We start from the raw sequence: 26,826 nt of genomic DNA, 5'->3' as shown, positions 1-26,826 counted from the left end.
TATTTGTTACAAAGGTGTCTTTATTGTCCATGATACTACAAGTTGGAAATTGGTAACACTGTTTTAGACATGTAATTATATTTCATATTCGTATCACATATTTATACAACAAAAATGTTACAAATCTGTCTTTAATAATGTAAGTTGATATTTTGCATCCTTGCCGCGTATTATTTAAAATGTATCATTGTGTATCCCATGTAACGAAGTTTCATGTGTTTGGGTGAACAAGATGATTTTTTTAAAGTTGTTCTCGTACTATTTCCAGGGCTGGGTGCGAGTAATATAGGAGAGGTAATTAAATTTTATAAACTTACAAAAAACAATTGAATCTTTATCATTAAATAGTCACTGTTTTTGTATTTAAGTTGGTATATCTAAAAAAGTTTCCCCATCCGGCAAGTGGTAGTAAAATATGAAATTTAACGTAATGATGGTATAGTCACAATGGACGATTGCAGATAATAAAACAAATCTTTTAAACACAGATAATACTATTTCCTGGTTAGGCAAAAGTTTATTATCATATACAAATATAGTATAGTGTTCTTTTATCACCTGTCCACTAAAAACATATCAATTTATACTTAATATTTAAGCATTGAACTGTTACCAAATAGTAGTATACAGTCGATATGAATACAATTTGGATCAGATAAATAGAATGTCGCCCGTTAAGGGGCATCTAAACAGCAAATCCAGTCAAAACATTGATATTTTACAGGCCTATAAATCCCTATTATGGTGCAATGTCACAGAAGTAACATGATGAACTTTTAGTATGTATCATGGCAAACCCTGGGTCTTGCTGTTGACATGTAATTTGTTAAGCTGTTTGTAAATTTCAACAAAACGTAAGAAAAATGCATGTTTCAGGGGGACATAATTAACTCATTTGTATCCCATATATTACACAAACTTGCCATGTCGTTTTGCTCACAAGTGTCTAAAGCACAAAATAGGAGCATTGGTTTGACCAGCTTTGACGTTATTATATGTATAAACGCTGTTTTTATTTTGACCTTGAATTGCAAATGGCGGTCGTGAATGATAGCACACAAATATGGCATATAAGGAGGTATTTAAAACATCAAAAATGCTCTTATTAGACAATATAAAGTATTCTTGAAGTGGCAAGAAGACTGCTTTTATGAAAAAATGTTCAACTGTTGAGTTTGGGGTAAAATATGCCTATTTCTGAAAAAGGCTGCAAACTCACCATTTTAACAAATTGACATTCAAATGTTCATGTTACTATGATGAGATGTCTTAAAAGTACGATATAGGAGTTTTGTTATTAACTGAAATGCCTCCTTTAAGCCATATTTGTGTAATATTATTCTCAGCTGCCATTTGCATTTCAAGGTCAAAACAAAATAAGTGTTTATACGTACATACAGTAAAATCCGGTCAAACAAATGCTCCTACCCTGTGCTATAGACACTTGTGAACATAACAGCATGGCTATTTTTCAGGTTTGATCATTTGCGTGACTTAGAATTATTCCATGCCAAATCTTACCACAAAGTTACTCTACAGAAGAAACTGGTAGTATCTATAGCATATTATTGGTGATTGTAAGAAGCTACATGTCCAAACAAACATTTTGGTATATTACATGACATTTTTTGTGCAAATCTTAAGGTATTTATTCGTGTTTGAAATTCAACACTATTCTGCTATATAGATGACCCTTAAGGCGACATAAAATATTTATTTGTCACCCAAATTGTATTCATATCGACGGCATACTACCATTTGGTAACAGGTCAATGCTTACATTTACATTCATAAAGATTATTTTATTCACTGTAGCTAAAGACGCGTTTAAATTTGCCGCTTTCACTATCACTGACGTCAAATACCAGAACAGCAGAAATTTCCAGGATTAATATAGTCCCTCATGTCGTTATTAAAAGCAATCACACCAAATGGTTTTTGCACAAGGCTTACCTTATATGTCATATACATTTCTAGAAGTTTTATAAAGGCTGGACTTTTAATGTTGCGTCTAGCATTTATGAAAATTTGACAACGAGCGCCTGTGAGTGTGACGACCTTGAGTCTTGACAATTTGATAGCTTCGTATAGATCTCTCAAGAATAACGCTTATAATAATTTTGTGACAACATTGGTTTTTTATTATTAAATTTCACTCTCATAATTTGTGTTGCAATATTTTTGTGGTGGTACTGGTTTATATAGATCAATGATAGGCCTTGCAACTGGCTTCCATTGTTTAACCTCCAACACTGGAGCTATATTTCTACGCTGACCGAATCACTGTAAATTGTAGATTACAGTCTCATGAATACTAACGACATATAGGCAAATGTAACACAGAATGTAAATTTATATATATATATGCATATATTAATTTTCGACAGAGGGGATCGTTTTCACAAACATAACGATATTTTTCGTTGTTCATCTACATGTTCTATGTCTTTGCGATCGTTTGTAATTTACTTGTGTCTTGATAAAGGGTAGATTGCTTCGAAAATTCGACAATACTACTTGACAAATTACATGGTATATACATATATACTCAATTTTTGTTTATACTCGGATAGTGAACCGACGGGACCAAGCAAAATATTCGACTTATCAAATGGTTCGACTTATCAGTGTCCGTTTGTATACGGAGACAAAATACCCGAATATCATCGGTTGTATGCCGAACAGGTGCTTGATAACATGGTCGAAAATAAACAATAAGCAATAACATAGAAATTAATTGTACATAACAATTAATCGTTCATCTAATAAAAAATATTCTGCACGGTTACAAATAAAAGCAAAATTCATGAGTAAATTGTCTTTGCCAGACAGACACGCGATTTACACTACGGAGTCGTACAATTACATCATAATATTCTATGAAAGCGATACATACATTTTAATATAAATGTAAATATTGTACTCACAATGTTCTACGATTCAAAAATATGAAACAATAAACAGTTCAGAAAAAAAATTGATCGACCGTACGCGTGCTGATTTTGTATAAAAGGTGAAGGCCGCGGTTAGTGTTTATCGGCTGCATGATCATGCATTACCGCGATATTTTGTACAGAATAAAAAACATCCTGCATAATATTGTTACTATTTCACCGGTGTATTCAGAATATAGGCATAGATAAATAAATCAATGACAGACGAGTATTTTCACTGTCCATTTTTCGGGTTGAAGATATGTAAATTATCGTTTCTTTTTTCCTTATATTTTTCGGGGGCCATGTGTATCAAAACATTAAACAGAACACAGTAGGTCATGCTGTTATAGTTTGTAGACTAAAACTTGTACATTTTATTCTAAGTTATGTACATCCTATACTGTATATTTATATGCCATACACGTTCGTGGAATCATACTTTTTATATTAAATGAAGTACAATCATTCAATTTTATTTGAAACAGAAAATATAAAATCTAGCAAAAATAATGAAGGTGATCAGTAATAACATGTTTTGATCTAATGTCACAAATAACATATTGTGCGGACGAATACTTCCTCTCACAGGCTCGCCTTGTAAACAGTCGGACACTCTCCAGATGTGCATCACACCGACACGACTATTCGGATGTTATAAGTGTATGAATAGGTAAGAAATTAAACATTGGTTTCGCAGGAGATCCAATTGCTTCCAATCGTCACGGATGAAAAACAGTTGTTTTAGTCTTCAAATCTTTACTGTTAATTCATAACAAAAACTTAAACATTATTATAACTATGACGGATATCCTGTCAGTATTACCAGACTGCAGAAAAAAGTGGATAATCGTTCGCTAGCAACAAATTAAACGCTTCCTATCGGGTCTGTGATGGTCTGCCACGAGCCACATTATATAATGTCCAAAACCATCCTAATCCGCTGATCCCAATCCTACTGGGTAACCTCCGGCATATAAACTATACTTATTAGGGTCTAACCCGTCGTAATCCGCTTATCTTAACTATACCGGGTAAACTCCGGCCTAAACACTGTGTTATGTTAAAACTTGTCGTAATCCGCTGATCTTACCCATACCAGTTAAACTCCAGCCTATCAACTTTTAACAGATTAAAAATCGTGGTATTCCGCTGATCTCAACCATACCGAGTAAACTCCGGCCTATAAACTACATTCGGTCCATACTCGTCATAATGCATTGGTGTTATCCACATATTCTGTGCTAAAGACAGACTTGACACAATTGATCCTCCTATCCAGGTTGAGCTGCGTCTTTCAGGAGGTGCAATAACTTTTATTTTACGATTAACTGGTAAAACCTTCCTCAATTCCTGATCTATTCTAGTGGCTATACCTGGTGTCATCGTGTTGCTTCCAGAGACAATTACGTTGCAGCAAATATCACCTCGCACATGCATAGGACATGCTTTAATGCTTTTCACAATCAGTTCGTGTATGCCGCATGCTTTACTTCCGATCAGGGACGGGTCAAACATGGCTTCCATACACTGGAATCTTTCGTTACCAAGACAGACAATTGTTCCATTAGAAAAAGTGTATATGTCGTCCTCTTTTTGCGCTTCAGGGTTGGTACAAACGTAAGCACAACGTTCCTTTATAATGCTAACCTCCTCTATTTCTTTCGCTGTGGTAAACGTGAAGCCTCGTTTTCCCAGAAGTTCGATCAGGTAGTTAGTAATATCATTGCCGCCGATATCGGATCTAAAGATGGATTGAGCAACTTTACGTCCTTCATAAATGCACATGACACTTGTCACTTCAAAACCTGAATCTACCACGAGACCTGATCCCCTTCCAGAGGCGTACAAGGACAGTACATTGGGGCTAATAACATACATTCCTCGGGGCTGGATTTTCTCAAACATGACTTGTGCCATTTTCTCTCTGTTTGATTTTGGGTTCATCTGTGGTTCCGTAACAAGGACATTGTGGTCAGACGGATTTACACGGAGATCGCCGAATACGAAATTCCATACTGCCCCCATGGCTTCCCAGTCGGTTACAATTCCTCGCTCTATTGGTCTTCGAATTTCCAGGGTGTCCATATCTTCAATCTTCAACTGATCACCTACGTAAAACTTTTGCTGTGATTTGCCATCAATCGTTTGCCCCTAAAACACATAGTTAGCTGCAAGTTACACGACTGACATAATGTTAATGAGATGTAGTGTTAACATGTATTTATATCATTTGTTTTACCTTTTTGTTTATCCATTCAACAAATGACTAAAACAGCAATCACCTCGCATCCGAATGGAGTGCAAGATTGAATGCGAATGCATTATTTAGATTTACTCGCATAAATTGAGCATTGCTTTATGGTGAGAAAATGAGATATACAAAGAAATAAATAAAAGGGCAGTAGTTTTTCGTTCATATTCTTATCACTTAGTAGCATTTGATATATTGGATTTAACATACAAATACATCAACAATTTGAAAAATCATTTACCTCAAACAAGGGCGTTCCAACAATGGTCCGAAATATACTCCGTGGAGAATCGTCACCTGCATATCCTGCCTTGATCCTGTGGGACCCGTTGTCAAGAACAACACAGGGATCCTCTTCGTCTGAACTTGACATTCCAGGTTGCTTCAAATTGGTCTCGTTGATCCACACCTGTAAGTATCTTAATATATTACACAGGTTCAAAAGGTGATATGGATACATTACTTAATTTATTATTTTGTCTGTATTACGTCAGAAGGAGGTTTGTGTGTGATAATCGTTTTGGGCACATTACTTAAACGCAAGTCTTTCATGAAGGTTGCCAGCCGGGTCCCTATTCCCCTCTGGATATCATCACGATTGGCCTCTAACATCACTGACTGGCAAAACAGATGAATGATGCAGTTTTGTATTTACTTTTCGATATAGACCTGGTTAATTACTTATTCAAAGCTGCTATTTTGTGTCATTTGTACAATTACATCAGGGCAAGAATGAGCGATTGATAAAACTTAAGCAGTTTTCAAAAATTAAAAAACAAAAAAAAAACGTAAATTAAGTTTGTTTTTTATACACAACACAATGTACACCAAAGATTAATTTGTGCGACGGCTTCGCCAGGTATGGTAATGTAAATGATGCTTTGAATATGAGATGTACATCAGTACCAATCCTTTACTCGGTCATGCCTTATTATTGGTATCGTTTTAATATAGATGTAGATCAAATCTCTGTGTAAATATCACAGTTCGTATCCAAGCTAGGTCCTCGAGGGTTAATGGTGCTCGGTGATTGTGTGAGGTCGCTTCTAGAATATTTATGTTTTAAAATTATTTAAGAAAATCATATGAGGCTTCAATTGTTTATGTTCTACGTAATTTTAACTGTTTTAGCAACATCACGAAGAGTACATCAAATTGATATAGTTTAAAAAGACAGCAAATCTGAATTTGGAGATACATGGATTCTGTACCTTGCGTCTGGTGTATGGTACCATTACACTAACATGCTCTCCTCAATGCCAAAAGGCAAATTGGTAATGAGTTCTTGGCATCATGTTATTTCTATACTTCCTCAGAAAGATTCGTATGAAGACAACTTAAAGACCTACATTGAAAAAATAGTTTAATACATAAGGGAGCAAACTACAACAACAGATAATCCAATAGTACATTGTATAATCTAAACACAACGATACCAATTGTTAATTTCAATCTCGTAAACACGTAGACTTATTTTGGCTGACTAGCCTTTAAGAACAACATACATAAACACCCAACACATGTTCTTCATCAAACTTCTGCAATCTGTTGTTCATCAATATCGAAATAATTTCATATCAGAAGTCTTTCAGGGAATTGACAAGAATAAGGAAAACTGAATTACACGCCTTTGTTCAAACACGAGATTCTAAATACAAATGAAAAATACCACCGTTTGCACAAAATGTATTCTATTTCGTTAGTCGAAATTGTATGAAACACTCACAAACATCAAGTGTGCCGATGGAAAAGATGTCATATTCAACAAAAATATAAAATTCAACTTTAGGACCATTTATATTAACATAAAATTCAGTAGGCCCCCATCAATAAAATGGTGCGTAATACTCGTCTTTCTAATCATGCAACTTCACTTCACCACAGACAATGTAGTGTTGCGATGCCTTGTTTAACATTTTTAAGTTTTGGAAATTATCGTCTCATCATTGTCCTTTTGATTCTGTTTAGTCGGTTGTATATCTTTGTTACTGAATAAAAAATCACTGATATAACTAATGCAGGGGAAAGTCCGGATTGTGAACTATATTAGGTCCAAACTCGTCGTAGTCTGCAGGTGTTATCCAAATTCTTCCTGTCGTAGAAAGACTCCCTAAAATCGATCCACCTATCCAGGCTGAGCAGTGTCTTTCAGGGGGAGCGACGACTTTGATGCATTTGCTTGCTGGCAATAATGCCCGTAATTCTCGTTCTAGTCTAGACACAAAACCTGATGTCATCGTGTTGCTTCCTGTGATAATAACATTCTGGTAAAAATCTCTCACCACATCTACTGGACATGCTTTGATACTTTTCACAATCAGTTCGTGTATGCCGCATGCTTTACTTCCGATCAAAGACGGGTCAAACATGGCCTCCATACACTGGAATCTCTCTTCCCCAAGACAGACGGTTGTTCCATTAGAACAAGTATAGTCCTTTTTAATGTCGTCCACCTTTTTCCGCTTCAGGGTTGGTAGAAACGTAAGCACATCGTTCTTTCATCATGTTGACTTCCTCTATTTCTTCCGCTGTGGTAAACGCGAAGCCTCGTTTGCCTAAGAAGTTCGATCAAGTAGTTAGTGATATCATTACCGCCGATATCGGATCTATGTATGGATTGGGCTATTTTATATCCTTCATATATGCACACGACACACGTCAATTCAAAACCTGAATCTATCACGAGACCAGTGGTGCGTCCCGGAGAGAAAAGTGACAGCACATTTGGCGAAATCACATACATTCCTTGCGGCTGGAATGTCTCAAACATAATTTGTATTATTTTTTCTTTGTTTGACTTTGGATTCATAGATGGTTCTGTTACAAGAACATTAATGTCAGAAGACTCCACGCTAAGATCATAGAATACGTGATCCCACACTCTCTCCATCGCATCCCAGTCAGTAACGATCCCTCGCTCTATCGGTCTTCGTATATCAAGGACATCCATCATCTCGATGATCTGGCTACCTACGTAACATTTCGCCTGTGAAAACGATAAACATGTAATTAATGTACGTGTTTAGCATAGCTACAGTAATATTCGCTTTATCGCTTAATTTCTGGAAGTATAAGCAAAATACCTTGCTGGCAAATTCTCAAAATTACACTACGTTCAAAACGAATACAAACAAGTAAAATGATTCGATGTTGATTATAGGAATTTAATCTAGTATTTGTTTTTAGTCTTATTAACTTTTCTTTGAGTTAATTTCACAAAAAAATTCATCTGTATAAAAAAAAATTGAACAAACTCAATACCTCATGCAAGGACGTTCCTACTAATGTCCGAAATACACTCCGTGGAGCATCATCCCCGGCGAATCCTGCTTTGATTCTATAGGAACCGTTGTCCAGGACAACACAGATAGCCTCTTCTTCAGAACTCGACATCATCCGTAAACACCTGTATTTGTTACACAGGAAAAAATGTATTCGGCTTCTCAAAGTTAATGACATAAACACGTAAAATTATGTGTAGCATTACTGTTAAAGCATTTATTTGGTGCACTCAAATTTTAGCGAAAACCACTTTTTAACAGATAAGCGCACTGACGAATCGAAACATCCAAGTTATTTTCCATTAAGTATGTAAAACAGGTCTATTACCTCCGGTATCAGTTCAGTAGTTGTTTCGTAAGTGTTCCGTATATGTTTTAAGAGAAGAGAAGAAGTTAAAAATGTGTTTTTCAAGATGGTGGCTATGGCGGCCATCTTGGATTTCGGATCGGCCCAAAAAATAACAACACTTGGTCGGAATCATCTCAGGATTATTTCAGGCAAGTTTCAGCTCAACAGCACTGGTGAAACTTGAGAAGAAGTTTAAAATGTGTTTTCAAGATGGCGGCTATTGCGGCAATCTTGGATTTCGGATCGGCCCGAAAAATAACAACACTTGGTCAGGACCACCTCAGGATCAGTTCTGGCAAGTTTCAACTCAATCGCACTGGTGGAACTTGAGAATAAATTTGAAATGTGAAAAGTTTACGCACGACGCACGGCGGACGGCGCACGACGACGGACGAAACATGATGACTATAGGTCATCCTGACCCTTCGGGTCAGATGACCTAAAAACTACATGCATCTCGCACACAGAGGATTTATGACCTTAGCTGTTGATAGGACGTTACATATTATTAACTTAACCTGGCCATCATGTTGTCGTATTGCAGTCAGAGCATTGATTAAGCTTTCGCCAATCGGGTTGTATTTTACATACATTTGTATTTTGGCAGCTGATCATAACAAGATACCCGTGGGCCTTAACGGTCACCTGATGTTTGAAATATTAGTCAATTTTACCATTTTTGACCCCGCCTATAATCCCCCGAGAGTCAGTCAGACCAACATGTGCCTTATCCAAACTGTCACTCGAATATGTAAATTGTTTTGGGATCCACGACGGACGGCGCACGACGACGGACAAAAGGCGATCAGAATAGGTCACTTGCATCTTTGTCTCAGGTGACCTGAAATAGTAATGATAAATCTAAGCAGAGAAGTCATTCCTTTGCAAAACGTTCCGCAATCTATCTGTATGTATATCTTCGATGAAATGTCAGACACTTAAAGACAGATAGTAAATCAGTATTTTTAATGTTCAAGGTATAGTTTATTTTCGGATATAAAGATATATATATATATATATATGCACAAACAATGTGTTAACATTTCCCCCTTATCAACGAACGTGATATATCTAAAATACATAAAATATACATTGTATTTATACTAGGATAAGCTGGTCACTACATTCGCATTATGTAATAATATAGTAAAATGATCACTGACTTGAAATGCAATACCGCAGATTTTGAGCTTCCATTGCATTGAGTATATCATAAATTGATCATCGAATATTTCAGGTGTGCAGGTGCGTATTGTAAGTCTAACAACATCCTGATGTGCCAAGCTGTTAAATATGGAACGATATACATTGCTTGGCCTGTGCAGCGTAATACTTCCAACGATATCGACGTTTGCAAAAAGATATAAGTAAGATGAACATTTCTTCTTTAAAAAAATCAATTCCTGAATATTGGAAACGATCGGCGTTTAGCTGTTGGGCGAACATTCTATTCATTGGACATCGCGCTGCGTGTCAACAGATTTCTAGTTGGTATGTGTGAAAATCGAAAATAAAGACTTTTATAATCTCAACGCTGATCGACTTGTCCGTTCGCTAATTGATTTTCTGAATTTGAAGAGCAATCAGTAATTTGACTTAAGTAGCCTTACTGAAGCCTCGGAAAATTAAAACCTTTCAGTTGAATGGACAATTTGATGTTTTGTTCAAGAGACAAAGCGCTAAATACCTAGTACCAAGTCTCATCGTGGAATGTACGCGAGCCAGTCTCAGTACAGGGTTTGAACAATCACCTATGATTTTGCTTGTTAGAAGAACCAAATTAGGACATTATTCTGCCAGACATCCCGCAACAGATTTCAGACTGACTGGATTGACGCCGGCAAAATCCGGGCCCATAAACTATATTAGGTCCAAATTCATCGTAATCTTCTAATCTCATCCACATACTCTGTGCTGTCGTCAGACTTGACAAAATTGACCCTCCTATCCAGGTCGAATAAAGTCTTTCAGGAGGTGCGATTACTCTTTTTCTTAAGTTAACTGGTAATGCCTTCCTCAATTCCTGGTCGATTCTATCAATTAAACCTGCTACCATCGTGTTGCCTCCTGAGATTAGCACATTGACGTAGATATCTGCTCGCACATGGACAGGACATGCTTTTATGCTTTTAAGAATCAGTTCGTGTATGCCGCATGCTTTACTTCCGATCAGAGACGGGTCAAACATGGCCTCCATACACTGGAATCTCTCTTCTCCAAGACAGACAGTTGTTCCATTAGAACAAGTATAGTCCTTTTTTATGTCGTCCACTTTTTCCGCTTCAGGGTTGGTAGAAACGTAAGCACACCGTTCTTTCATCATGTTGACTTCCTCTATTTCTTCCGCTGTGGTAAACGCGAAGCCTCTTTTCCCAAGAAGTTCGATCAAGTAGTTAGTGATATCATTACCGCCGATATCGGATCTAAACATGGATTGAGTGACTTCATATCCTTCGTATATACATACAACACTCGTCACTTCAAAACCTGAATCGATCAAAAGACCAGACACCCGTCCATTGGCATAATGCGACAGCACATTCGAGCTAATAACATACATTCCTCGGGGCTGGATTTTCTCAAACATGATTTGTACCATTTTCTCTCTGTTTGATTTTGGGTTCATTTGTGGTTCCGTTAAAAGAATATCTTTGTCAGAAGGTTTCACGCTAAGATTATCAAACACGTGAGTCCATACTGTTTCCATGGCTTCCCAGTCAGTCACGATACCTCGCTCTATGGGTCGTCGAATGTCCAGTGCGTCCATATTCTGAATAGCCTGGTCACCTACGTAACATTTCTTTGACACACCATCAATCGTTTGGTCCTAAAAGAAAATTGATTCAGATGCATTTTAGAATTTAGATGGAACATATATCACCTTTTAGTCAAATTCTTTACTAATGGTCTGTCTTTTAGATTTTACATTGAGCTTTAGAATTATAATCGAATATGTAGCGTTAAGACTATGCGGTTTTCTGTATAAATTTGTTAGGCACTGATCAATGAATAATTTAAAATGATTAAAACCTCGGCATCACAGATGGGAATAGGTTACCCCTATCGAAGTCGCTAGAACACCCCCCCCCCCCCCCCCCCCCCCCCCCCCCCTCCCCCCGGCGGCCCCTTGACTTGTCAGATTGGGATTGGGCTCTAATCTACAATGTTTCGTTTACTGTTCAAAACAATTTCTGAAGAAACTGTGCCTAGGATCATATGTATATGGTTTCTGAATAATTACTGTAATTATCCATATTTTAGCGGTAATCTTATTTTAGCGCTTTTTGTATGAGATAATTTCGCTTATTTTTTATCGCACTGACGCTGATTTATCTACACACTGTTTTATATATTGCAAACATTTTCGGTGCGCTAAGTTATCATTCCGCTAATCCGTTTTAATGAGTCTTTCTGAGTTAATGTGTTATAGATTACGATAGGGTGGGTCAGGAGCAAACGATGACTACACAACATGTAACAATTCCGTCCGGTTCAAATAGAAACTGTCATATTGTATTGTAACCTACAATTACCTTATGCAAAGGCGTTCCAATCACTGTCCGAAATGTATGAATAGGACAATCATTTCCGGCGTAACCTGCCTTAATCTTATGCGATCCGTTGTCCAGGACAACACAGTCCGCCTCTTCCTGCGTCATCGACATTTTAGTTAAGTTTCGATGAAGATCCACAAAAGAAATTATCCGTCTGTAAAACGGATGTAAAAGTAATTAATTGCAATGTATTGTAGGTAAAATCAGCGGTATATTATAGGTAAAATGATCAATGTCGTATAGGTAGAATTATAGGTAAAATGAACAATGTCATATAGGTAGAATCATAGGTAAATGGCTCAAGTAAATAATGAACTGCAATGCATAGTTCATAGTAAAATGGCACATCATAGGTAAATGGCAATGTCATCATAGGTCGAATATATAGGTATAAAATGAGCCATGCCATTAGGTAGAAATCATAGGTAAAATGAGCATGTCTATAGGTAGAATCATAGGTAAAATGAGCAATGCATAGAGGTAGAATCATAGGTAAAATGGCCAATGCATATAGGTAGAATCAAAGGTAAAATGAGCAATGTCTATAGGTAGAATCATAGGTAAAATGAGCAATGTCATATAGTAGGAGAAATAGGTAAAATGAGCATGTCATATAGGTAGAATCATGTAAAAGAGCATGTCATATGTAGAATATAGGTAAATGAGCCATGTCATATAGGTAGAATCATAGGTAAAATGAGCAATGCCATATAGGTAGAATCATAGGTAAAATGAGCAATGCCATATAGGTAGAATCATAGGTAAAATGAGCAATGCCATATAGGTAGAATCATAGGTAAAATGGGCAATGTCATATAGGTAGAATTATAGGTAAAATGAGCCATGCCATTTAGGTAGAATCATAGATAAAATGAGCCATGTCATATAGGTAGAATTATAGGTAAAATGGGCAATGTCATATAGGTAGAATTATAGGTAAAATGGGCAATGTCATATAGGTAGAATTATAGGTAAAATGAGCCATGTCATATAGGTAGAATCATAGATAAAATGAGCAATGCCATATAGGTAGAATCATAGGTAAAATGAGCCATGACATATAGGTAGAATTATAGGTAAAATGGGCAATGTCATATAGGTAGAATTATAGGTAAAATGGGCAATGTCATATAGGTAGAATTATAGGTAAAATGAGCCATGTCATATAGGTAGAATTATAGGTAAAATGAGCAATGCCATATAGGTAGAATCATAGGTAAAATGAGCCATGACATATAGGTAGAATTATAGGTAAAATGGGCAATGTCATATAGGTAGAATTATAGGTAAAATGGGCAATGTCATATAGGTAGAATTATAGGTGAAATGAGCAATGCCATATAGGTAGAATTATAGGTAAAATGAGCCATGTCATATAGGTAGAATCATAGATAAAATGGGCCATGCCATATAGGCAGAATCATAGGTAAAATGAGCAATGTCATATAGGTAGAATCATAGGTAAAATGGGCCATGCCATATAGGTAGAATTATAGGTAAAATGAGCCATGCCATATAGGTAGAATCATCATAGGTAAAATGAGCAATGCCATATAGGTAGAATCATAGGTAAAATGAGCAATGCCATATAGGTAGAATCATAGGTAAAATGGGCAATGTCATATAGGTAGAATCATAGGTAAAATGGGCAATGTCATATAGGTAGAATTATAGGTAAAATGAGCCATGTCATATAGGTAGAATCATAGGTAAAATGAGCCATGTCATATAGGTAGAATCATAGGTAAAATGGGCCATGCCATATAGGTAGAATCATAGGTAAAATGAGCCATGCCATATAGGTAGAATTATAGGTAAAATGAGCAATGTCATATAGGTAGAATCATAGGTAAAATGGGCAATGTCATATAGGTAGAATCAGAGACACATTATTGGTAAAATCATTCGGTTTTCTTAATTGAAATCTTCGCAAATCGTTTCAGCCACAAAATTACATCATTTACAATATGTGCTGTAAACGTATTCTGTACTAGAATCAATACGAAGGATTCTCAGGCCTAAGGTCAGTACCAGACAACTACCCCATGTGGGTCTTGAACTCGCCTCCCCAGAGGTGGAGGACTAGTGATAAAATGTCGGGACACCTCAACCACTCGGCCACTGTGGCCCCTTTAGTAACTTAGTGACAATGGTACATTTGTAGTATAAGACGTATTTGTGCACATAGTTACTAGTATGTGTTTGAAGGATATGTTTACAAAGGCATTTTAGATCTTCTGCATTTCCTTATTATATTCCTAATATATTGATAATCAAATCAGCTTCCTTTCAAATATATAATCCAGCGATCTTAATCTCGATAGGATATTTAGCAAATTTTCGTTCTCTGTCAATAATCCAACCAAGTCTCTTCCTTGTAGATAATGTAAGCATTAATGACCTCCTTTCAAAGTAGAAAATACAACCATCAACGTTCTCAGTTGATAATCCAATCAGCTCCAACCATATGATAATCTTATCAGTAGTCATCTTAGTTCAAAGATAATCAGCCAACTTTGTCTCCAGTAGATAATCCAGCCACCTTCACCCTTAAAGGATAATCAGCCAACTTTGTTTCCAGTAGATAATCCAGCCACCTTCACCCTTAAAGGATAATCAGCCAACTTTGTTTCCAGTAGATAATCCAGCCACCTTCACCCTTAAAGGATAATCAACCAACTTTATTTCCAGTAGATAATCCAGCCACCTTCACACTAGAAGGATAACCAGCCAACTTTGTTTCCAGTAGATAATCCAGCCACCTTCACCCTTAAAGGATAATCAACCAACTTTATTTCCAGTAGATAATCCAGCCACCTTCGCACTAGAAGGATAATCAGCCAACTTTGTTTCCAGTAGATAATCCAGCCACCTTCGCACTAGAAGGATAATCAGCCATCTTTGTTTCCAGTAGATAATCCAGCCACCTTGGCTCTCGAAGGATAATCAGCCATCTTTGTTTCCAGTAGATAATCAGCCACCTTCGCTCTCGAAGGATAATCAGCCACCTTCGCTCTCGAAGGATAAACAGCCAACTCCCGTTTCCAGTAGATAGTCACCTTTGTTCCAGAAGGAAAATCATCCAACATTTGTTTTCTTCGCTCCTCGTAGATAATATAGCCACCTCCGTTCTTAGTAGAAATCCTTATCCATCGACCTTCGTTTCCAACCGATAAATCACTCATCGTTATTCTTAACAGATAATACAACATTCCAATCCCTGTTGATGATCTTCGCCTTAAATTCCTTCCCAATATAAATAAATCATGATCAGCTGCTTCACTTTTCAGTAGATACTCTAATTATTTCACTTCCAAATTAAACTAATCCTACCATCTTTGGATGAATATGATACAGCCATCTTCGTTTCCAGTAGTTATTCCAGCAGTCTTTGTTTCCAATAGAGGATCAATACAGGAATTGTTCCAAGTAGTAATTCAGCCAACTTTGTTCCACTGAACCCATCTCTAGATATGTTTGATCATCTTTGTTCCCAATCTCATATCAAGGCATCTATGTTTGAAAGTGACGACCCAGCTTCCACTCAATTTGTCAATTTCATATTTTAGTTCGGCTCAGATTTTCATAATGACTGTCTTCAATAAAGAACATATTGTATGATTATCTTTGTTCTCTCTCAATGCCAATCTATATTTTCCCTCGCATTTTGTCCCAGGTTTATTGGTTTTGAGCTATGAATAACGGTTTCAATTCATTGTCAGTATGCTGTTTGTTTCAAATGAGAAATATTCGCAAATAATGCAGCCACATCTGTTGCCAGTGGCTCCCCTTATAACATTGACTTAGTAAGGACTACAAAATACTAATAAACAATGATTCTTACCTGCACAGGGATTTACCGCATCTTTATAGAAAATATATATTAAAAAATAAGTGAATGGACTGTTGTTATCTTAATGTATGTGATAGTAGGAGCACCATACAGCTGTTTGTCCTCCTCGGACTTGTCAGTGATGCTAGGGGGTTCCATACAGCTGTTCGTTCTCTTGGAACTCATCAGTGATAATAGGGGCACCATGCAAGTTTCGTTCTCCTGGGACGTCTGTGATAGTAAGAGCACCATACAGCTGTTGGTCCTACTAGGATGTACGCGACACAGTGAGCTAGGAGCGTCATACAGCTGTTTGCCCTCCTACGACGTGTCAGTGATGCTAGGAGCACCAAACAGCTTCTTCGTCATTCTAGGACTCGCTGTGATAGTAGAAGCATCATACAGCTGTTTCGTCCTCCTAGGAATCATCAGTGATACTAGGGGCAGCAAACAGCTGTTTCGTCCTCCTAGGAATCATCAGTGATACTAGGGGCACCATACAGCTGTTTCGTCCTCCTAGGAATCATCAGTGATACTAGGGGCATCATACAGCTGTTTCGTCATCCTAGAATTAGGTCAGTGATGCTAAGGCCTCTATACAGCTGTTTTGTTCTCCTAGGACTGATCATTGCTGGTAAGGCACCATACAAATGGGTTATTGTTAGTATTTAAAACATATATTTTACCAAATAGTTTAATGAAAATTTGAACTAACAGAGATAATGGCATCCTGTATAATCAAGATGGACACTTTTGTGAGCCAGTTTTTTTTTTTTATAATTTTCCTAAATTTGCACTGTAAACAGATTAGTTATTGACATTATTCAAAGAATTACATTCAGTGAGTTGAGGTAGAAGCATGCCTCTGTTCTACAGTTGTGCCTTGGTGTCTCTCTAGGTGTTATAAACAGTAATATCAATGAGCATCTCCCTAATATAAACCACTCTGATACATATTCAGTGAAATATAGCTCTTTAATCAAAAATAAATTTTAAACAATGTAAAATCTAGTATAACAAAATTGGTGCAAAATCAGTAACACAAAATCTACGATGTAAAATGTATTATTTTACATATCATTGACATTATTTTATATCATATGGTAATATATGATGGTGCATTAAGTAATGATTTACATATATATAGTACACATCATTTACACAGCAGTATTCTATTTACATATAAAACTACAACATTAACGTAAAATAATAAAAATATACATGTACATGGCTTTTAAAGATCCGAGATACAGTTTGTATAAAAATGTAATGTACAAACAGAATAAATATTGTCATGTGTAAAACATAATTATATTATCACAACAAAATTTGGAATGTCACAGCATGCACACTTAACACAACCACATTTGGTGAAATTCCGATCCAACCGTCAGACTAGATTAACTACTTAAACATACCACTTACTGAGTATTTCTCAAGCTTTATTTCATTATAAACTCCAGATATTCAAACTTGGGTCAAATTTCAGAACATTTCTGATCAATACTATAATCCCTAATAAATATGTATTGGAACATATAATAGCATTGCATTCACAAATCCATCCTTTTAACATCAAACAATACTTTCACTAGCATTAGAAATGACAGGTTATTTCTTTTCTCTTTTTTCCTTAATTTTTCTTGACTTTTCGAGTTAGAGTAAGAAAATGAGAGATAGTTTCAGAAATATTGTTGAATTGGAGAGTCATTCAAATCCACTAACATACAAAATAATTGGTTCATTTACACAAGTGACATGAGATCACATATAACAATAATAACAAAATACATTTACATCTTACCAAGTCTTAAGGTATAACATGTATAAAACATATAAAGCAAGTATCTGTTAAGACACTTGTAGATGCATAGGTACAGAAATGAAATTGGAATTATTTTGATGTCAGGATCCAAGATGTGCTACCTAACAATTGAGCGCATCATTTGTCTGGTATCTTTGTTTTTTATTTATCAATTTTCACAAAAGCTTGGTTAAATTATATTTCCTAATATTCAACTATAGATAACATAGTCATTTCCATATGTACAGGGTAGTGAGGCACTTAGAATTGATAATATACACTGCCATCCAGAATTCCTATACACTTCACAGAAACTGTTTTAAAATTCAGGAATTATCTTTAGAATATTGTGTGTTGTATTTTGTCTGTTAATTTCTTATGGTAATGCTTTTTTAGCCCATCAATATTTGATATATATATCAATAATCCACAAATGCAACATTTTTGTAAAATGATGTCTTTTTAGAAATATTGTTAATCTTTCACAGAATAACATAATTTTTTGAATGGTAAAATCATGGGTGTAATCTTACGATATATCTTTTTAACATTTTTTCAATCATTCTGGAAGGCAGCGTATGCATAGATGATGTTATAAAAATATGTGTTAATTGTCATATATCTGGAGGACGTGATGGCCCCACTCATATATCACAAAGCATCCCATGGAGAAGGGGTCTAGGGGTATTCTGATACTATGTGCAAAAAAAGGACCAAATCTGTTCTCAACATATGTCATTGATTCAGAAAGGAACTGAACGCAACACAACAAGACATGTCTTATAAGGTAACACAATATGCCTCCACCCCTGACCCCTTCCATAAAAATGTATGGAACATAAAAATAAGAGATATATTCAAGTACAAAAAAAATATTTCTCTAGAGGTAGTAAATCAGTGGAGCATTTTTGTTTTTTGGTTATTTTTCAAGAGTAAGATTTCAACCATTGCCTGATAATGCATAATCATTTACCCACAGTTTAATCTTATCAATAAATGTATATGTAATAAAACAATGTATGGTTTCCACAAATCTAATGATGATAAAACTCACAAGTGTCACTCAGAGTGATTAAACAGATACAAAACTAATGCAAAAAAAATTGACAAACCTGAAACTGAATGAAAATTTGAATGATCAATGTTTTAAATATATATATAATCTGATATAACCAAGGCACTATAAACTTTAATGTTACTTTACTAGAGGCACGAATGTTTTGAAATTTTCAAGGACAAAAAAATAGATAAGAAAACCAACAAATGTATCGAAGAAGAAATTTGTGAAATATAGATATCTTTAAAATAAAAATAACAGAGAAAAATAATTGTCTATTTCATAATGCTTGCAAAAATATGTCTGTTTTGCTTAAAACTTTTAGCCACACTGAAAATGTTAACCATCGGATAACTTTTAAAGCAGCTGTCAAAGTTAGTAAATTTTAAACAAGAAAATTTCTTTGACAACCTTACATTGATTGTCAACTTTCACAGACTTTGTTCCGGTATTCCTTTCTTGCTATTTAGCAGATTTATGTAATGAAGTTATAAACACAATCATAATCTAAGGTGATTCATGTATAGTACTTTCCAGTATACAAAGTTGTCTGATAAATCCTTCATTTGGAAACACTTCTCGTTTGGCCCGGATCATCTTAACGGCCTCCATCAGGCGTAGGTTTCTCTTCAGCAAGAGAAAAGCCAGAACAATGGTGGCAGATCGACTTATTCCCATCATACAGTGTACATAGACTTTACCTGTCAATGAAAATAAGTTGATTAGTATAAATAAGAATGTATAACTAATTGCATACTGAAAAAAAATTCTATCGCATTCTGACTCTATATGTTGAATTTAACTTTCAGGTTTTAGAAGCTATCATATTTAGGATTTAATAATTATTTTCTTTAATTTGTTGGTGTTAATTAGCTGTATTTCATGCATTTTTGTGAAAGAAGTTGTTTATTCTCTGTTTGCCATGTAGCATTTTTTATGTAATATTTTTATAACACTTTAATGTATTTAAAAATAAATAATTATGTTTAATTTTTTGTTTTGTTTTTTAATAGTTTTTCTGCAAAACATTTTGTCTGCAGTAAACAAAAAGGTTTAATCTTATTCTTATTCAACTTTTTAGGCATCAGAGCAAACCTCAAAGATGAAAGATATTTTAAAATTGAAAAAAATATAAACTAATAATCATGACTATAAGCAGTAAACTTTGTAACAGGTGCAGAAACAAGGGCAAAACATTGCAAAGAAGTTCTTTGGCTTCCAGGTAGGAATCAGTAGTGGAATACTTATAAAACATATATTTTGAATTTTTTTTTTCCAACTATCAACAACAGCAAACAATTAACAGTTGTGATTTTTTTTAACTTAGTAGAATCATGATTTACTTTTGGTCTTTGTTGCTCTTATATTGATTACATAACCCATCAGATATTCTAGCATTAGGGTTGCTTCAAATCAAAGGAAACGAAGATGAAACTGAAGTGTGGCTTTTCTATATCTTGTTTGTATATAATAATAATGATAATTAATAGTTTTATATACTGCTATATCACAGCAACATAACCGTCTCAAGGCAGTTCACAAATCATTATCCGTGGTTACTGGGCCTTTATCAACCAGCCAATGTCTTTCTCAACTCCCTGGGGAGCATACAGCCGGAGCTGCCATTTTGGCGCTAACAGCTTACAAACGACATTCCTTGCACTGCCCTACCACATAGTTATTTACAGCTGAGTTGACAGGAACACAACAGAGTAAAGTATCTTGTCCAAGGATACAATGCAGCACCAGACTGCTGAGGCATAAACTAGCGGCCCTTCGGACACATAGCCCTGCGTCCTACCACTAGACCACCATGCATGCCTCCATAGATGTATATACCATGTGAAACTGAACATACAAATACATTTTTATCATCAACAGCTTACCATTAGATTCTAATGCTTTGTCAATGAATTTAGCAGCCATGTTGAAATGAGGAGTCATATTATAGGAGCTATGATCCATTGCTTGTATTCCGTGGAATGCTATGCCAGAGTCACGGAAATAAGTGACATCAGTGTTAATCTGGTTCGGTTTGATCCCTTGACAACAGTTGACTACATGTGTCACTCCTATAGCCTTCAGATGTCTTTTATTCTTGCTACATTCTCTAAAATATAAGTATAGAATTGGGTAGTTAATCAAAAAAGATTAATGTCTATATATATTGGCTGTTTTTTATATAAGTAGTACCAGTAATACAATCAAATAAACTTGGTTTTGTAAATGAAAAATATTTTTTTCTCTTTTGAAAACCAAGAAGGATATACAAAGGGATAGAAACAAAATCAGTAATAAACTAATGATTCAGTAGATCCAGATTCTGAATATCTACAGGAAAAGTTAATCTATTGGTGATTTTTATAATTTTATCTCTATATATCCTTTACATGATTATACATCTACATGCCTTTACGTGCAAATACTTAACAAATTGCAAAAAGGGCAACAAATTGCTGCATTCACAAGTATGTATTAATAAAACAAATTTTAATTAGCATACTTTTAATAATTGCAATAGTATGAAAAATGTGTTTGTTGACAAATAAATCAACTTACTTATCACCAATGATTATTCCAGGATAGACCTCGTTGTAATTGTCTTTAGGTGAAGCTGGAAACTGAAACATCATGACAGTTGGCGGTGCACCCATCGGAGTTCTTCTTTCAAGATTTGAATCGTTCGCGTTCATCAAAAATTCCCTCACACGACTGAACGTAATTTGACTGTAGGACATCTTGGGTATTGTTTTCACCTCTGAAATAATACTACCTTATTAAAACCCACATCCTTTGCCATTATAGACACACTTAAATCGTGATCGGAACCAAATACAACTGGAGAACTTTTCTCATCTCTAGGTTGGATTAGGTTGTATAGTTGTACTCTTTACTATTTTGAAAATCATCGCTGTTATTACAGGGTACAAAAACTAGTAATTGAAGTTTGTTTAGGATAATTTTAAGACACTTTCGTACAATTTTACAAACATAAATATTTTCAGGTTCCACTTAAAAGTTTAGAATTAAGCCTGCATGGCTATAATTTGTACATACCTAACACACTTAAACTAAATCAAATATTTTACATACTTGTGCACTGTTATATGATTAATACACTAGACTGCACAAACAAAAGTTAATTTATATGAACATTACGATGAAGATATCAAAATAAATGTATTATAGAGACAACGTTATTATGGATAGTCATTCTGCAATATAATTCAACCCCAGTATATACCTGTACAAGCAGTATGGACAATATACATTTACATTGTAATAAAGTCTAGAAGACAGCTGTTGGCTGTTACAAAACATAACTGACATGTAACTGAATGATGTTATATTATATATATGATTCATGTACAACAGTAATACTGAACAAAAATACAAAGCTATTATGCTATTCATGCTGATATGAATGTGGAAATCAACAGTATGTATATATCGAGTATACATGCTACAACAGCAAAATTTTATTTTTTTTATAAAAATGTCACTTTTGGGATTAACACAATACACAGTGTATTTCATCTGTCAAGATGTTACGACCAGTACATGTTTGAATATTATGAAAGGGGCATATCGCATAACCCTCGAAAAGGAAGAAGAACCAGGACTACACATACAGGTACTTATATTATATATCCAGATAGTTAACTGTAACAATATACCATCATTATCAATGCATTATATATGGTATACCGGTTGATATCTGCCGTTCGTGACAACTTGTTAAAACAATAAGACAGTGTCTGCAGTTGTTTACTTCGCTAGATGAGTGACATTACGAAATTAGGATCAAATGTACAAGGGAATCGGGTAGATGTATAATAATGTACATTTGTACATGCAGATATAGATCTACTGACTCTGGCGTTATTCGGTGGCCCGCATAAGTTCAAGTTCTCGCCGTTTATTCATCAAACATTTTTGAAGTAATTATTTTCCATTTGAGTAGCTATTCAATTGATTACACAATTCACAGGAAGATGTCTTTGGACAGATGGACGGATACACCAGGGACATACTGTACATACAGGGATTGGCAACTGTCTCTATCTGCTTGTAACGATGTGAACTAGTTTTCTCCAAAAATACTCATCCAGTCTTTTTATTTTTGGATTAGTAAAAAGCTGAATAAATTTCACGAGCACTGATTAAGTTTTTGAAACATATTTTTGTTGTAAAATTATTTAAATTTTGCATCAAATTTAGTTTATTTCTAACAAGTTTTCTCCAAAAGTATTCATGACCATCCAATTTTTTTTTTTTTTATTGAATCAATTAAAAGCTGGATACATTTACATTGCTTGTGATCAAGTTTAATAGCAAATGATTTTGTAAAAGTTAACTCAATATTACATCAATTAGCAGACATTTGATAAAATTATCCAATTTTCATCCAATTTTACCTAATGTCTGCTGGTATAGTTGAAGTGATATAGTGGTAATCACACCTTCTGTTTCTGTTGTCTTTCGATCCCTCCTGCATAGCAGAACCTCCAAATCCTGGAGTGGTAACACTAACACTTCACGGCTCAGCACACAAATATAAAAGCGTGAGCTACAATTGTACGTCAGTCTCCAAACCAGTGGAGTCTCTAATAATCCCTCTATGTATGTCCCTGGATACACGCGTATATACATGCAGTAGATAGACGATTAATAGGTTCATGAACAGACTTCCAGTTAATATTACTTGCTACTGAAATAGTTTGTACAAACACCATGGTGTTTGCGAGATTAGCTATGGTTTTACCTGAATTTCTTTTGAAAATGGAACACTCTTGTATTCACAAAGGCCTACCAACTGTTCCTAATAAACCAAACTGGTTGGTTCATTTACAGCAAGAATAGGTAAAAACTTTAAGAAAATCTATCTCAATACAGGTATAAAATTATACTTTTCTATGGGTAGCCATATGACATTTACAAAGGTACTCCTATACTTGAATCTAAAAATACATTTTAGATTTTAACTTTCAGTGTTGCAAACTCACCTACCCTATGTAACAACAGACCACTTCAGAGTGGGTAGGTACATGTGTCAATGATTTTTTGGTACTAATAATCAATACTCAGGTAAAATATTGATAGCAGTACCTTTCAGAAAAATGGATAAACAACTTGTTTTATTTTTATAATGATGCTAGTTCCAGAAATGGCTCTGGATTTTTTTGAAAGGAAATACATTTTGCCATTGGATTTGTTAATATTGGGCATTGTATACAGTATGTCCTTGGATTGTAAAAGTCCAAGGTAACCTGGGTCCATTACAGGTACAGTATACATTTTCAATGGAATCTTACGTAACCACGGTTTTCAATTTCATTAAATACCCAATGCAATACCTCACCAGCAAAACCTGTTTTGAAGCCAGTATGGTGTCTTCGGTCAAGCATGACGGTGTTACAATAGGATTCACTCAATCTAATTAAAATCTAGATGGTCATTCTCACTACGTTACATGAACATCTAACAACATCCCATAAGGGGTCACGTCAGTGTGACATCTGAGATGTGTGTATTTCACTTTCAGGGCGAATTGGCAATTTGTCGATGCCATCGAAGCAAAACATTTCGTCACAGCATGCATATGAAGCAAACCATTTCGGCACAGTATATAGCTATATGCTTTCTGGGACGAAATGACTTGAAACAAATTGACAGATTATACAAGCTATGCACTCTAGTCATGCTAATTCGGACATATAAAATTCACTTCCAAGATTCTGGAAGTAGTCATTTGACTGGCTAATCCAAAAGGTCACCCTGACGTGACCCATTATGGGATGTTGTTAGATGTTCATGTAACGTAGTGAGAATGACCATCTAGATTTTAATTAGATTGGGATTCACTGAGAGCGTTGTCTCAGTAGTCATGGGCATACACAGCCAGGTGTGATTACCGTAGTCGCTTTAAGAAGCCCAGAGCCCCACTTGATTTGCACCCTTCTCCTTCTAGAATATATATATATCTTCCGGTCACTCGATTTGTAGGTCTTCTGCTTCTGGAAGATCTTCTACCTCTTCCATCACAAAGCTGGAAGATTTATCTTTCAAGATGGCAGCGACCATGTTTTAAGTGTGCAAGTGATGAGTTTCACTAGAGAAGGATTTATGACACATACATGCACATGTTTGTGTCATGGTGTTTGAGAAAACTTAAAAACTTGTTTGTTTTTGGCTATATTCTACCGGTTAACTCGATTTAGTTATAACGGAATGCGATCTTCTTAGAAGGCTTTTCTTCTGAGAAGAGTGCAAATCGAGTGGGGCTCTGGGTTTACAGGTAAAATAAATCTGAACAGTGATTTTATGTCAGAAGTACTAGTGTGGTCATGAATCTTAAGAAACCTCCAGGCATCAAATGCATACCTATATTTGTATATTGGGAAGTTGGGATCTAATGCCAGCGTATTAGTTATTAGTATTGTACATTTATAATTTAATATGCTAAGTGCATTGATTTACCTCCTGCAATTTCAGCTTGGCATAGGCTAAGTTGTAGATTTGCTGGTACAGTGTACGTATCTTGAAAACAAGTTGAAACTCTGAACTTCTGTCGAAATGCCGTTGATGTTATCCACAAACACCACACAGTAAAAAAACCGAGGAATAAGAAGCTTGAATTTAACCAAACAACAGTTTATCCAAACGCGCCTAATGAAGCAACATAAGCTCAACCGTAATATAGGCGTAGCCTAAACGTAACTTGAAAATCAGTGTCAGAGTTCCGTGCGCATTACGCATTCAGTCCAAAAATCAGTTATTCTTCTGAGCTTACGAAGACATTTAAATGGGTTTATGTGAGTGTCATTACTCGTTAGTCATATTCTAAAATTATCGCAATCCCTATTTACTGATGATTAGTAAATATTGCAACTTACCAACGGAATGTGTATGCGGAAGTCCGATGCATTCAACTAGCGGTCATGCTCACTTAAACGCTTCGAGCTCATACTAAAAAAATTAGAATGAACTCGAATACGGAAATTTTATATCCGGAAACCAGAAACGGACTGGCTGTCTCCAGAATATCAAAATTATAAATAAAATTGAGCTTGATGATTTTGGTCTCTATGGCATGTCTGATTTTGATTCCTCAGTTTCACAGGGGCTTGGCACGATTTTCCAAATGATGGTCCATATATATATGTATTATAGTGTCGACACTATAATACATATATATATGGACCATCATTTGGAAAATCGTGCCAAGCCCCTGTGCTCAGTTTTATATTAGGGGGAGATAATCTAGTATTAGAATTTAGCATAGCAATTCAAGCACAAAACTTGGAGGCTGGTGGCCCTAGGACTCGCACAACTAATACATATTTTACTATATATCATTACCACTGACTCCATACTCTCAAGTTCAAATGATATGAAATTCATTGTTATATAACTTCCTGAGAAATGATGCCTATATCACATGTAGCCATCCACTCCCAAGACAATACTGTTTATTGCTGTATATGAAAGTATCTATTCCAAATTTAGTCGTTTATAAATTGACCACTTTTGGCCCCGCCCCTCAGCCTCCTGGAGGGTAAGTCCCTTCATTTGTACAATTTTGAATCTCCACCTGATAACGACGCTCCCAGTCAAAAATTAGCAATATCTAATGCTTAGTTTCAGAGAAGAAGTTGTTTATATAAATGTAGCAAAATTGACCCCTTTTGGCCCCACCCCTCAGCCCCCTGGGAGGTCAGCCCAACCATTTGTACAATTTTGAATCTCCACCAAATAACGA

The 26,826-nt window shown here is 35.5% G+C and overlaps 2 protein-coding genes across 9 annotated transcripts in view; both read right to left on the bottom strand.

The window, feature by feature from the left end:
- Positions 1–26,030, bottom strand: part of LOC117338323 (actin, cytoplasmic 2-like) — a 29,100-nt gene extending 3,070 nt beyond the window's left edge. The window contains exons 1-4 of one of the 7 annotated variants that reach the window (XM_033899624.1): positions 25,961–26,020; positions 12,351–12,525; positions 5,429–5,596; positions 4,310–5,087 (exon numbers count right to left, since the gene is read on the bottom strand). In XM_033899624.1, coding sequence (XP_033755515.1) covers positions 4,310–5,087; positions 5,429–5,596; positions 12,351–12,482 — 1,078 coding nt within the window. In that variant the 5' untranslated portion in view covers positions 12,483–12,525; positions 25,961–26,020. Of the gene's footprint in view, positions 1–1,706; positions 5,088–5,428; positions 8,174–8,448; positions 8,919–9,768; positions 11,645–12,350; positions 12,526–25,960 lie in introns of those variants that run through there. The other 6 variants (XM_033899617.1, XM_033899619.1, XM_033899623.1 and 3 more) reach the window with 6 other exon arrangements.
- LOC117338325 (dual specificity protein phosphatase 3-like) lies at positions 18,330–25,945 on the bottom strand. 2 transcript variants are annotated; one of them, XM_033899626.1, is made up of 4 exons: positions 23,483–24,537; positions 21,624–21,822; positions 20,951–21,174; positions 18,330–19,765 (listed from the first exon to the last, which is right to left on the bottom strand). In XM_033899626.1, the coding sequence occupies exons 1-4, from the start codon at positions 23,715–23,717 to the stop codon at positions 19,572–19,574; spliced, it is 852 nt and encodes a 283-aa protein (XP_033755517.1). In that variant the 5' UTR covers positions 23,718–24,537; the 3' UTR covers positions 18,330–19,571. The 2 variants fall into 2 exon arrangements, with proteins under 2 accessions (XP_033755517.1, XP_033755518.1); XM_033899627.1 differs by lacking the exon at positions 23,483–24,537 and adding an exon at positions 25,545–25,945 and having other exon boundaries at positions 19,225–19,765.
- Positions 26,031–26,826: the final 796 nt, after the last annotated feature.

The sequence above is a fragment of the Pecten maximus genome, chromosome 11, assembly GCF_902652985.1.
Source record: "Pecten maximus chromosome 11, xPecMax1.1, whole genome shotgun sequence".
Lineage (NCBI taxonomy): Eukaryota > Metazoa > Mollusca > Bivalvia > Pectinida > Pectinidae > Pecten > Pecten maximus.
The sequence above is the reverse complement of the archived record's forward strand: the minus strand, read 5'-3'. Positions and strand labels throughout refer to the sequence as shown.

What these genes read in the sequence shown, in the direction of transcription:
- LOC117338325 (XM_033899626.1), bottom strand. Translation starts at nt 23,717, where the DNA reads ATGTATATACGCGTGTATCCAGGGACATACATAGAGGGATTATTAGAG. An exon ending in GGAATAATCATTGGTGATAA is followed by an intron (nt 21,175 to 21,623) that starts GTAAGTTGATTT and finishes CTTATATTTTAG; the next exon opens with AGAATGTAGCAAGAATAAAA. An exon ending in CAAAGCATTAGAATCTAATG is followed by an intron (nt 19,766 to 20,950) that starts GTAAGCTGTTGA and finishes TTTCATTGACAG; the next exon opens with GTAAAGTCTATGTACACTGT.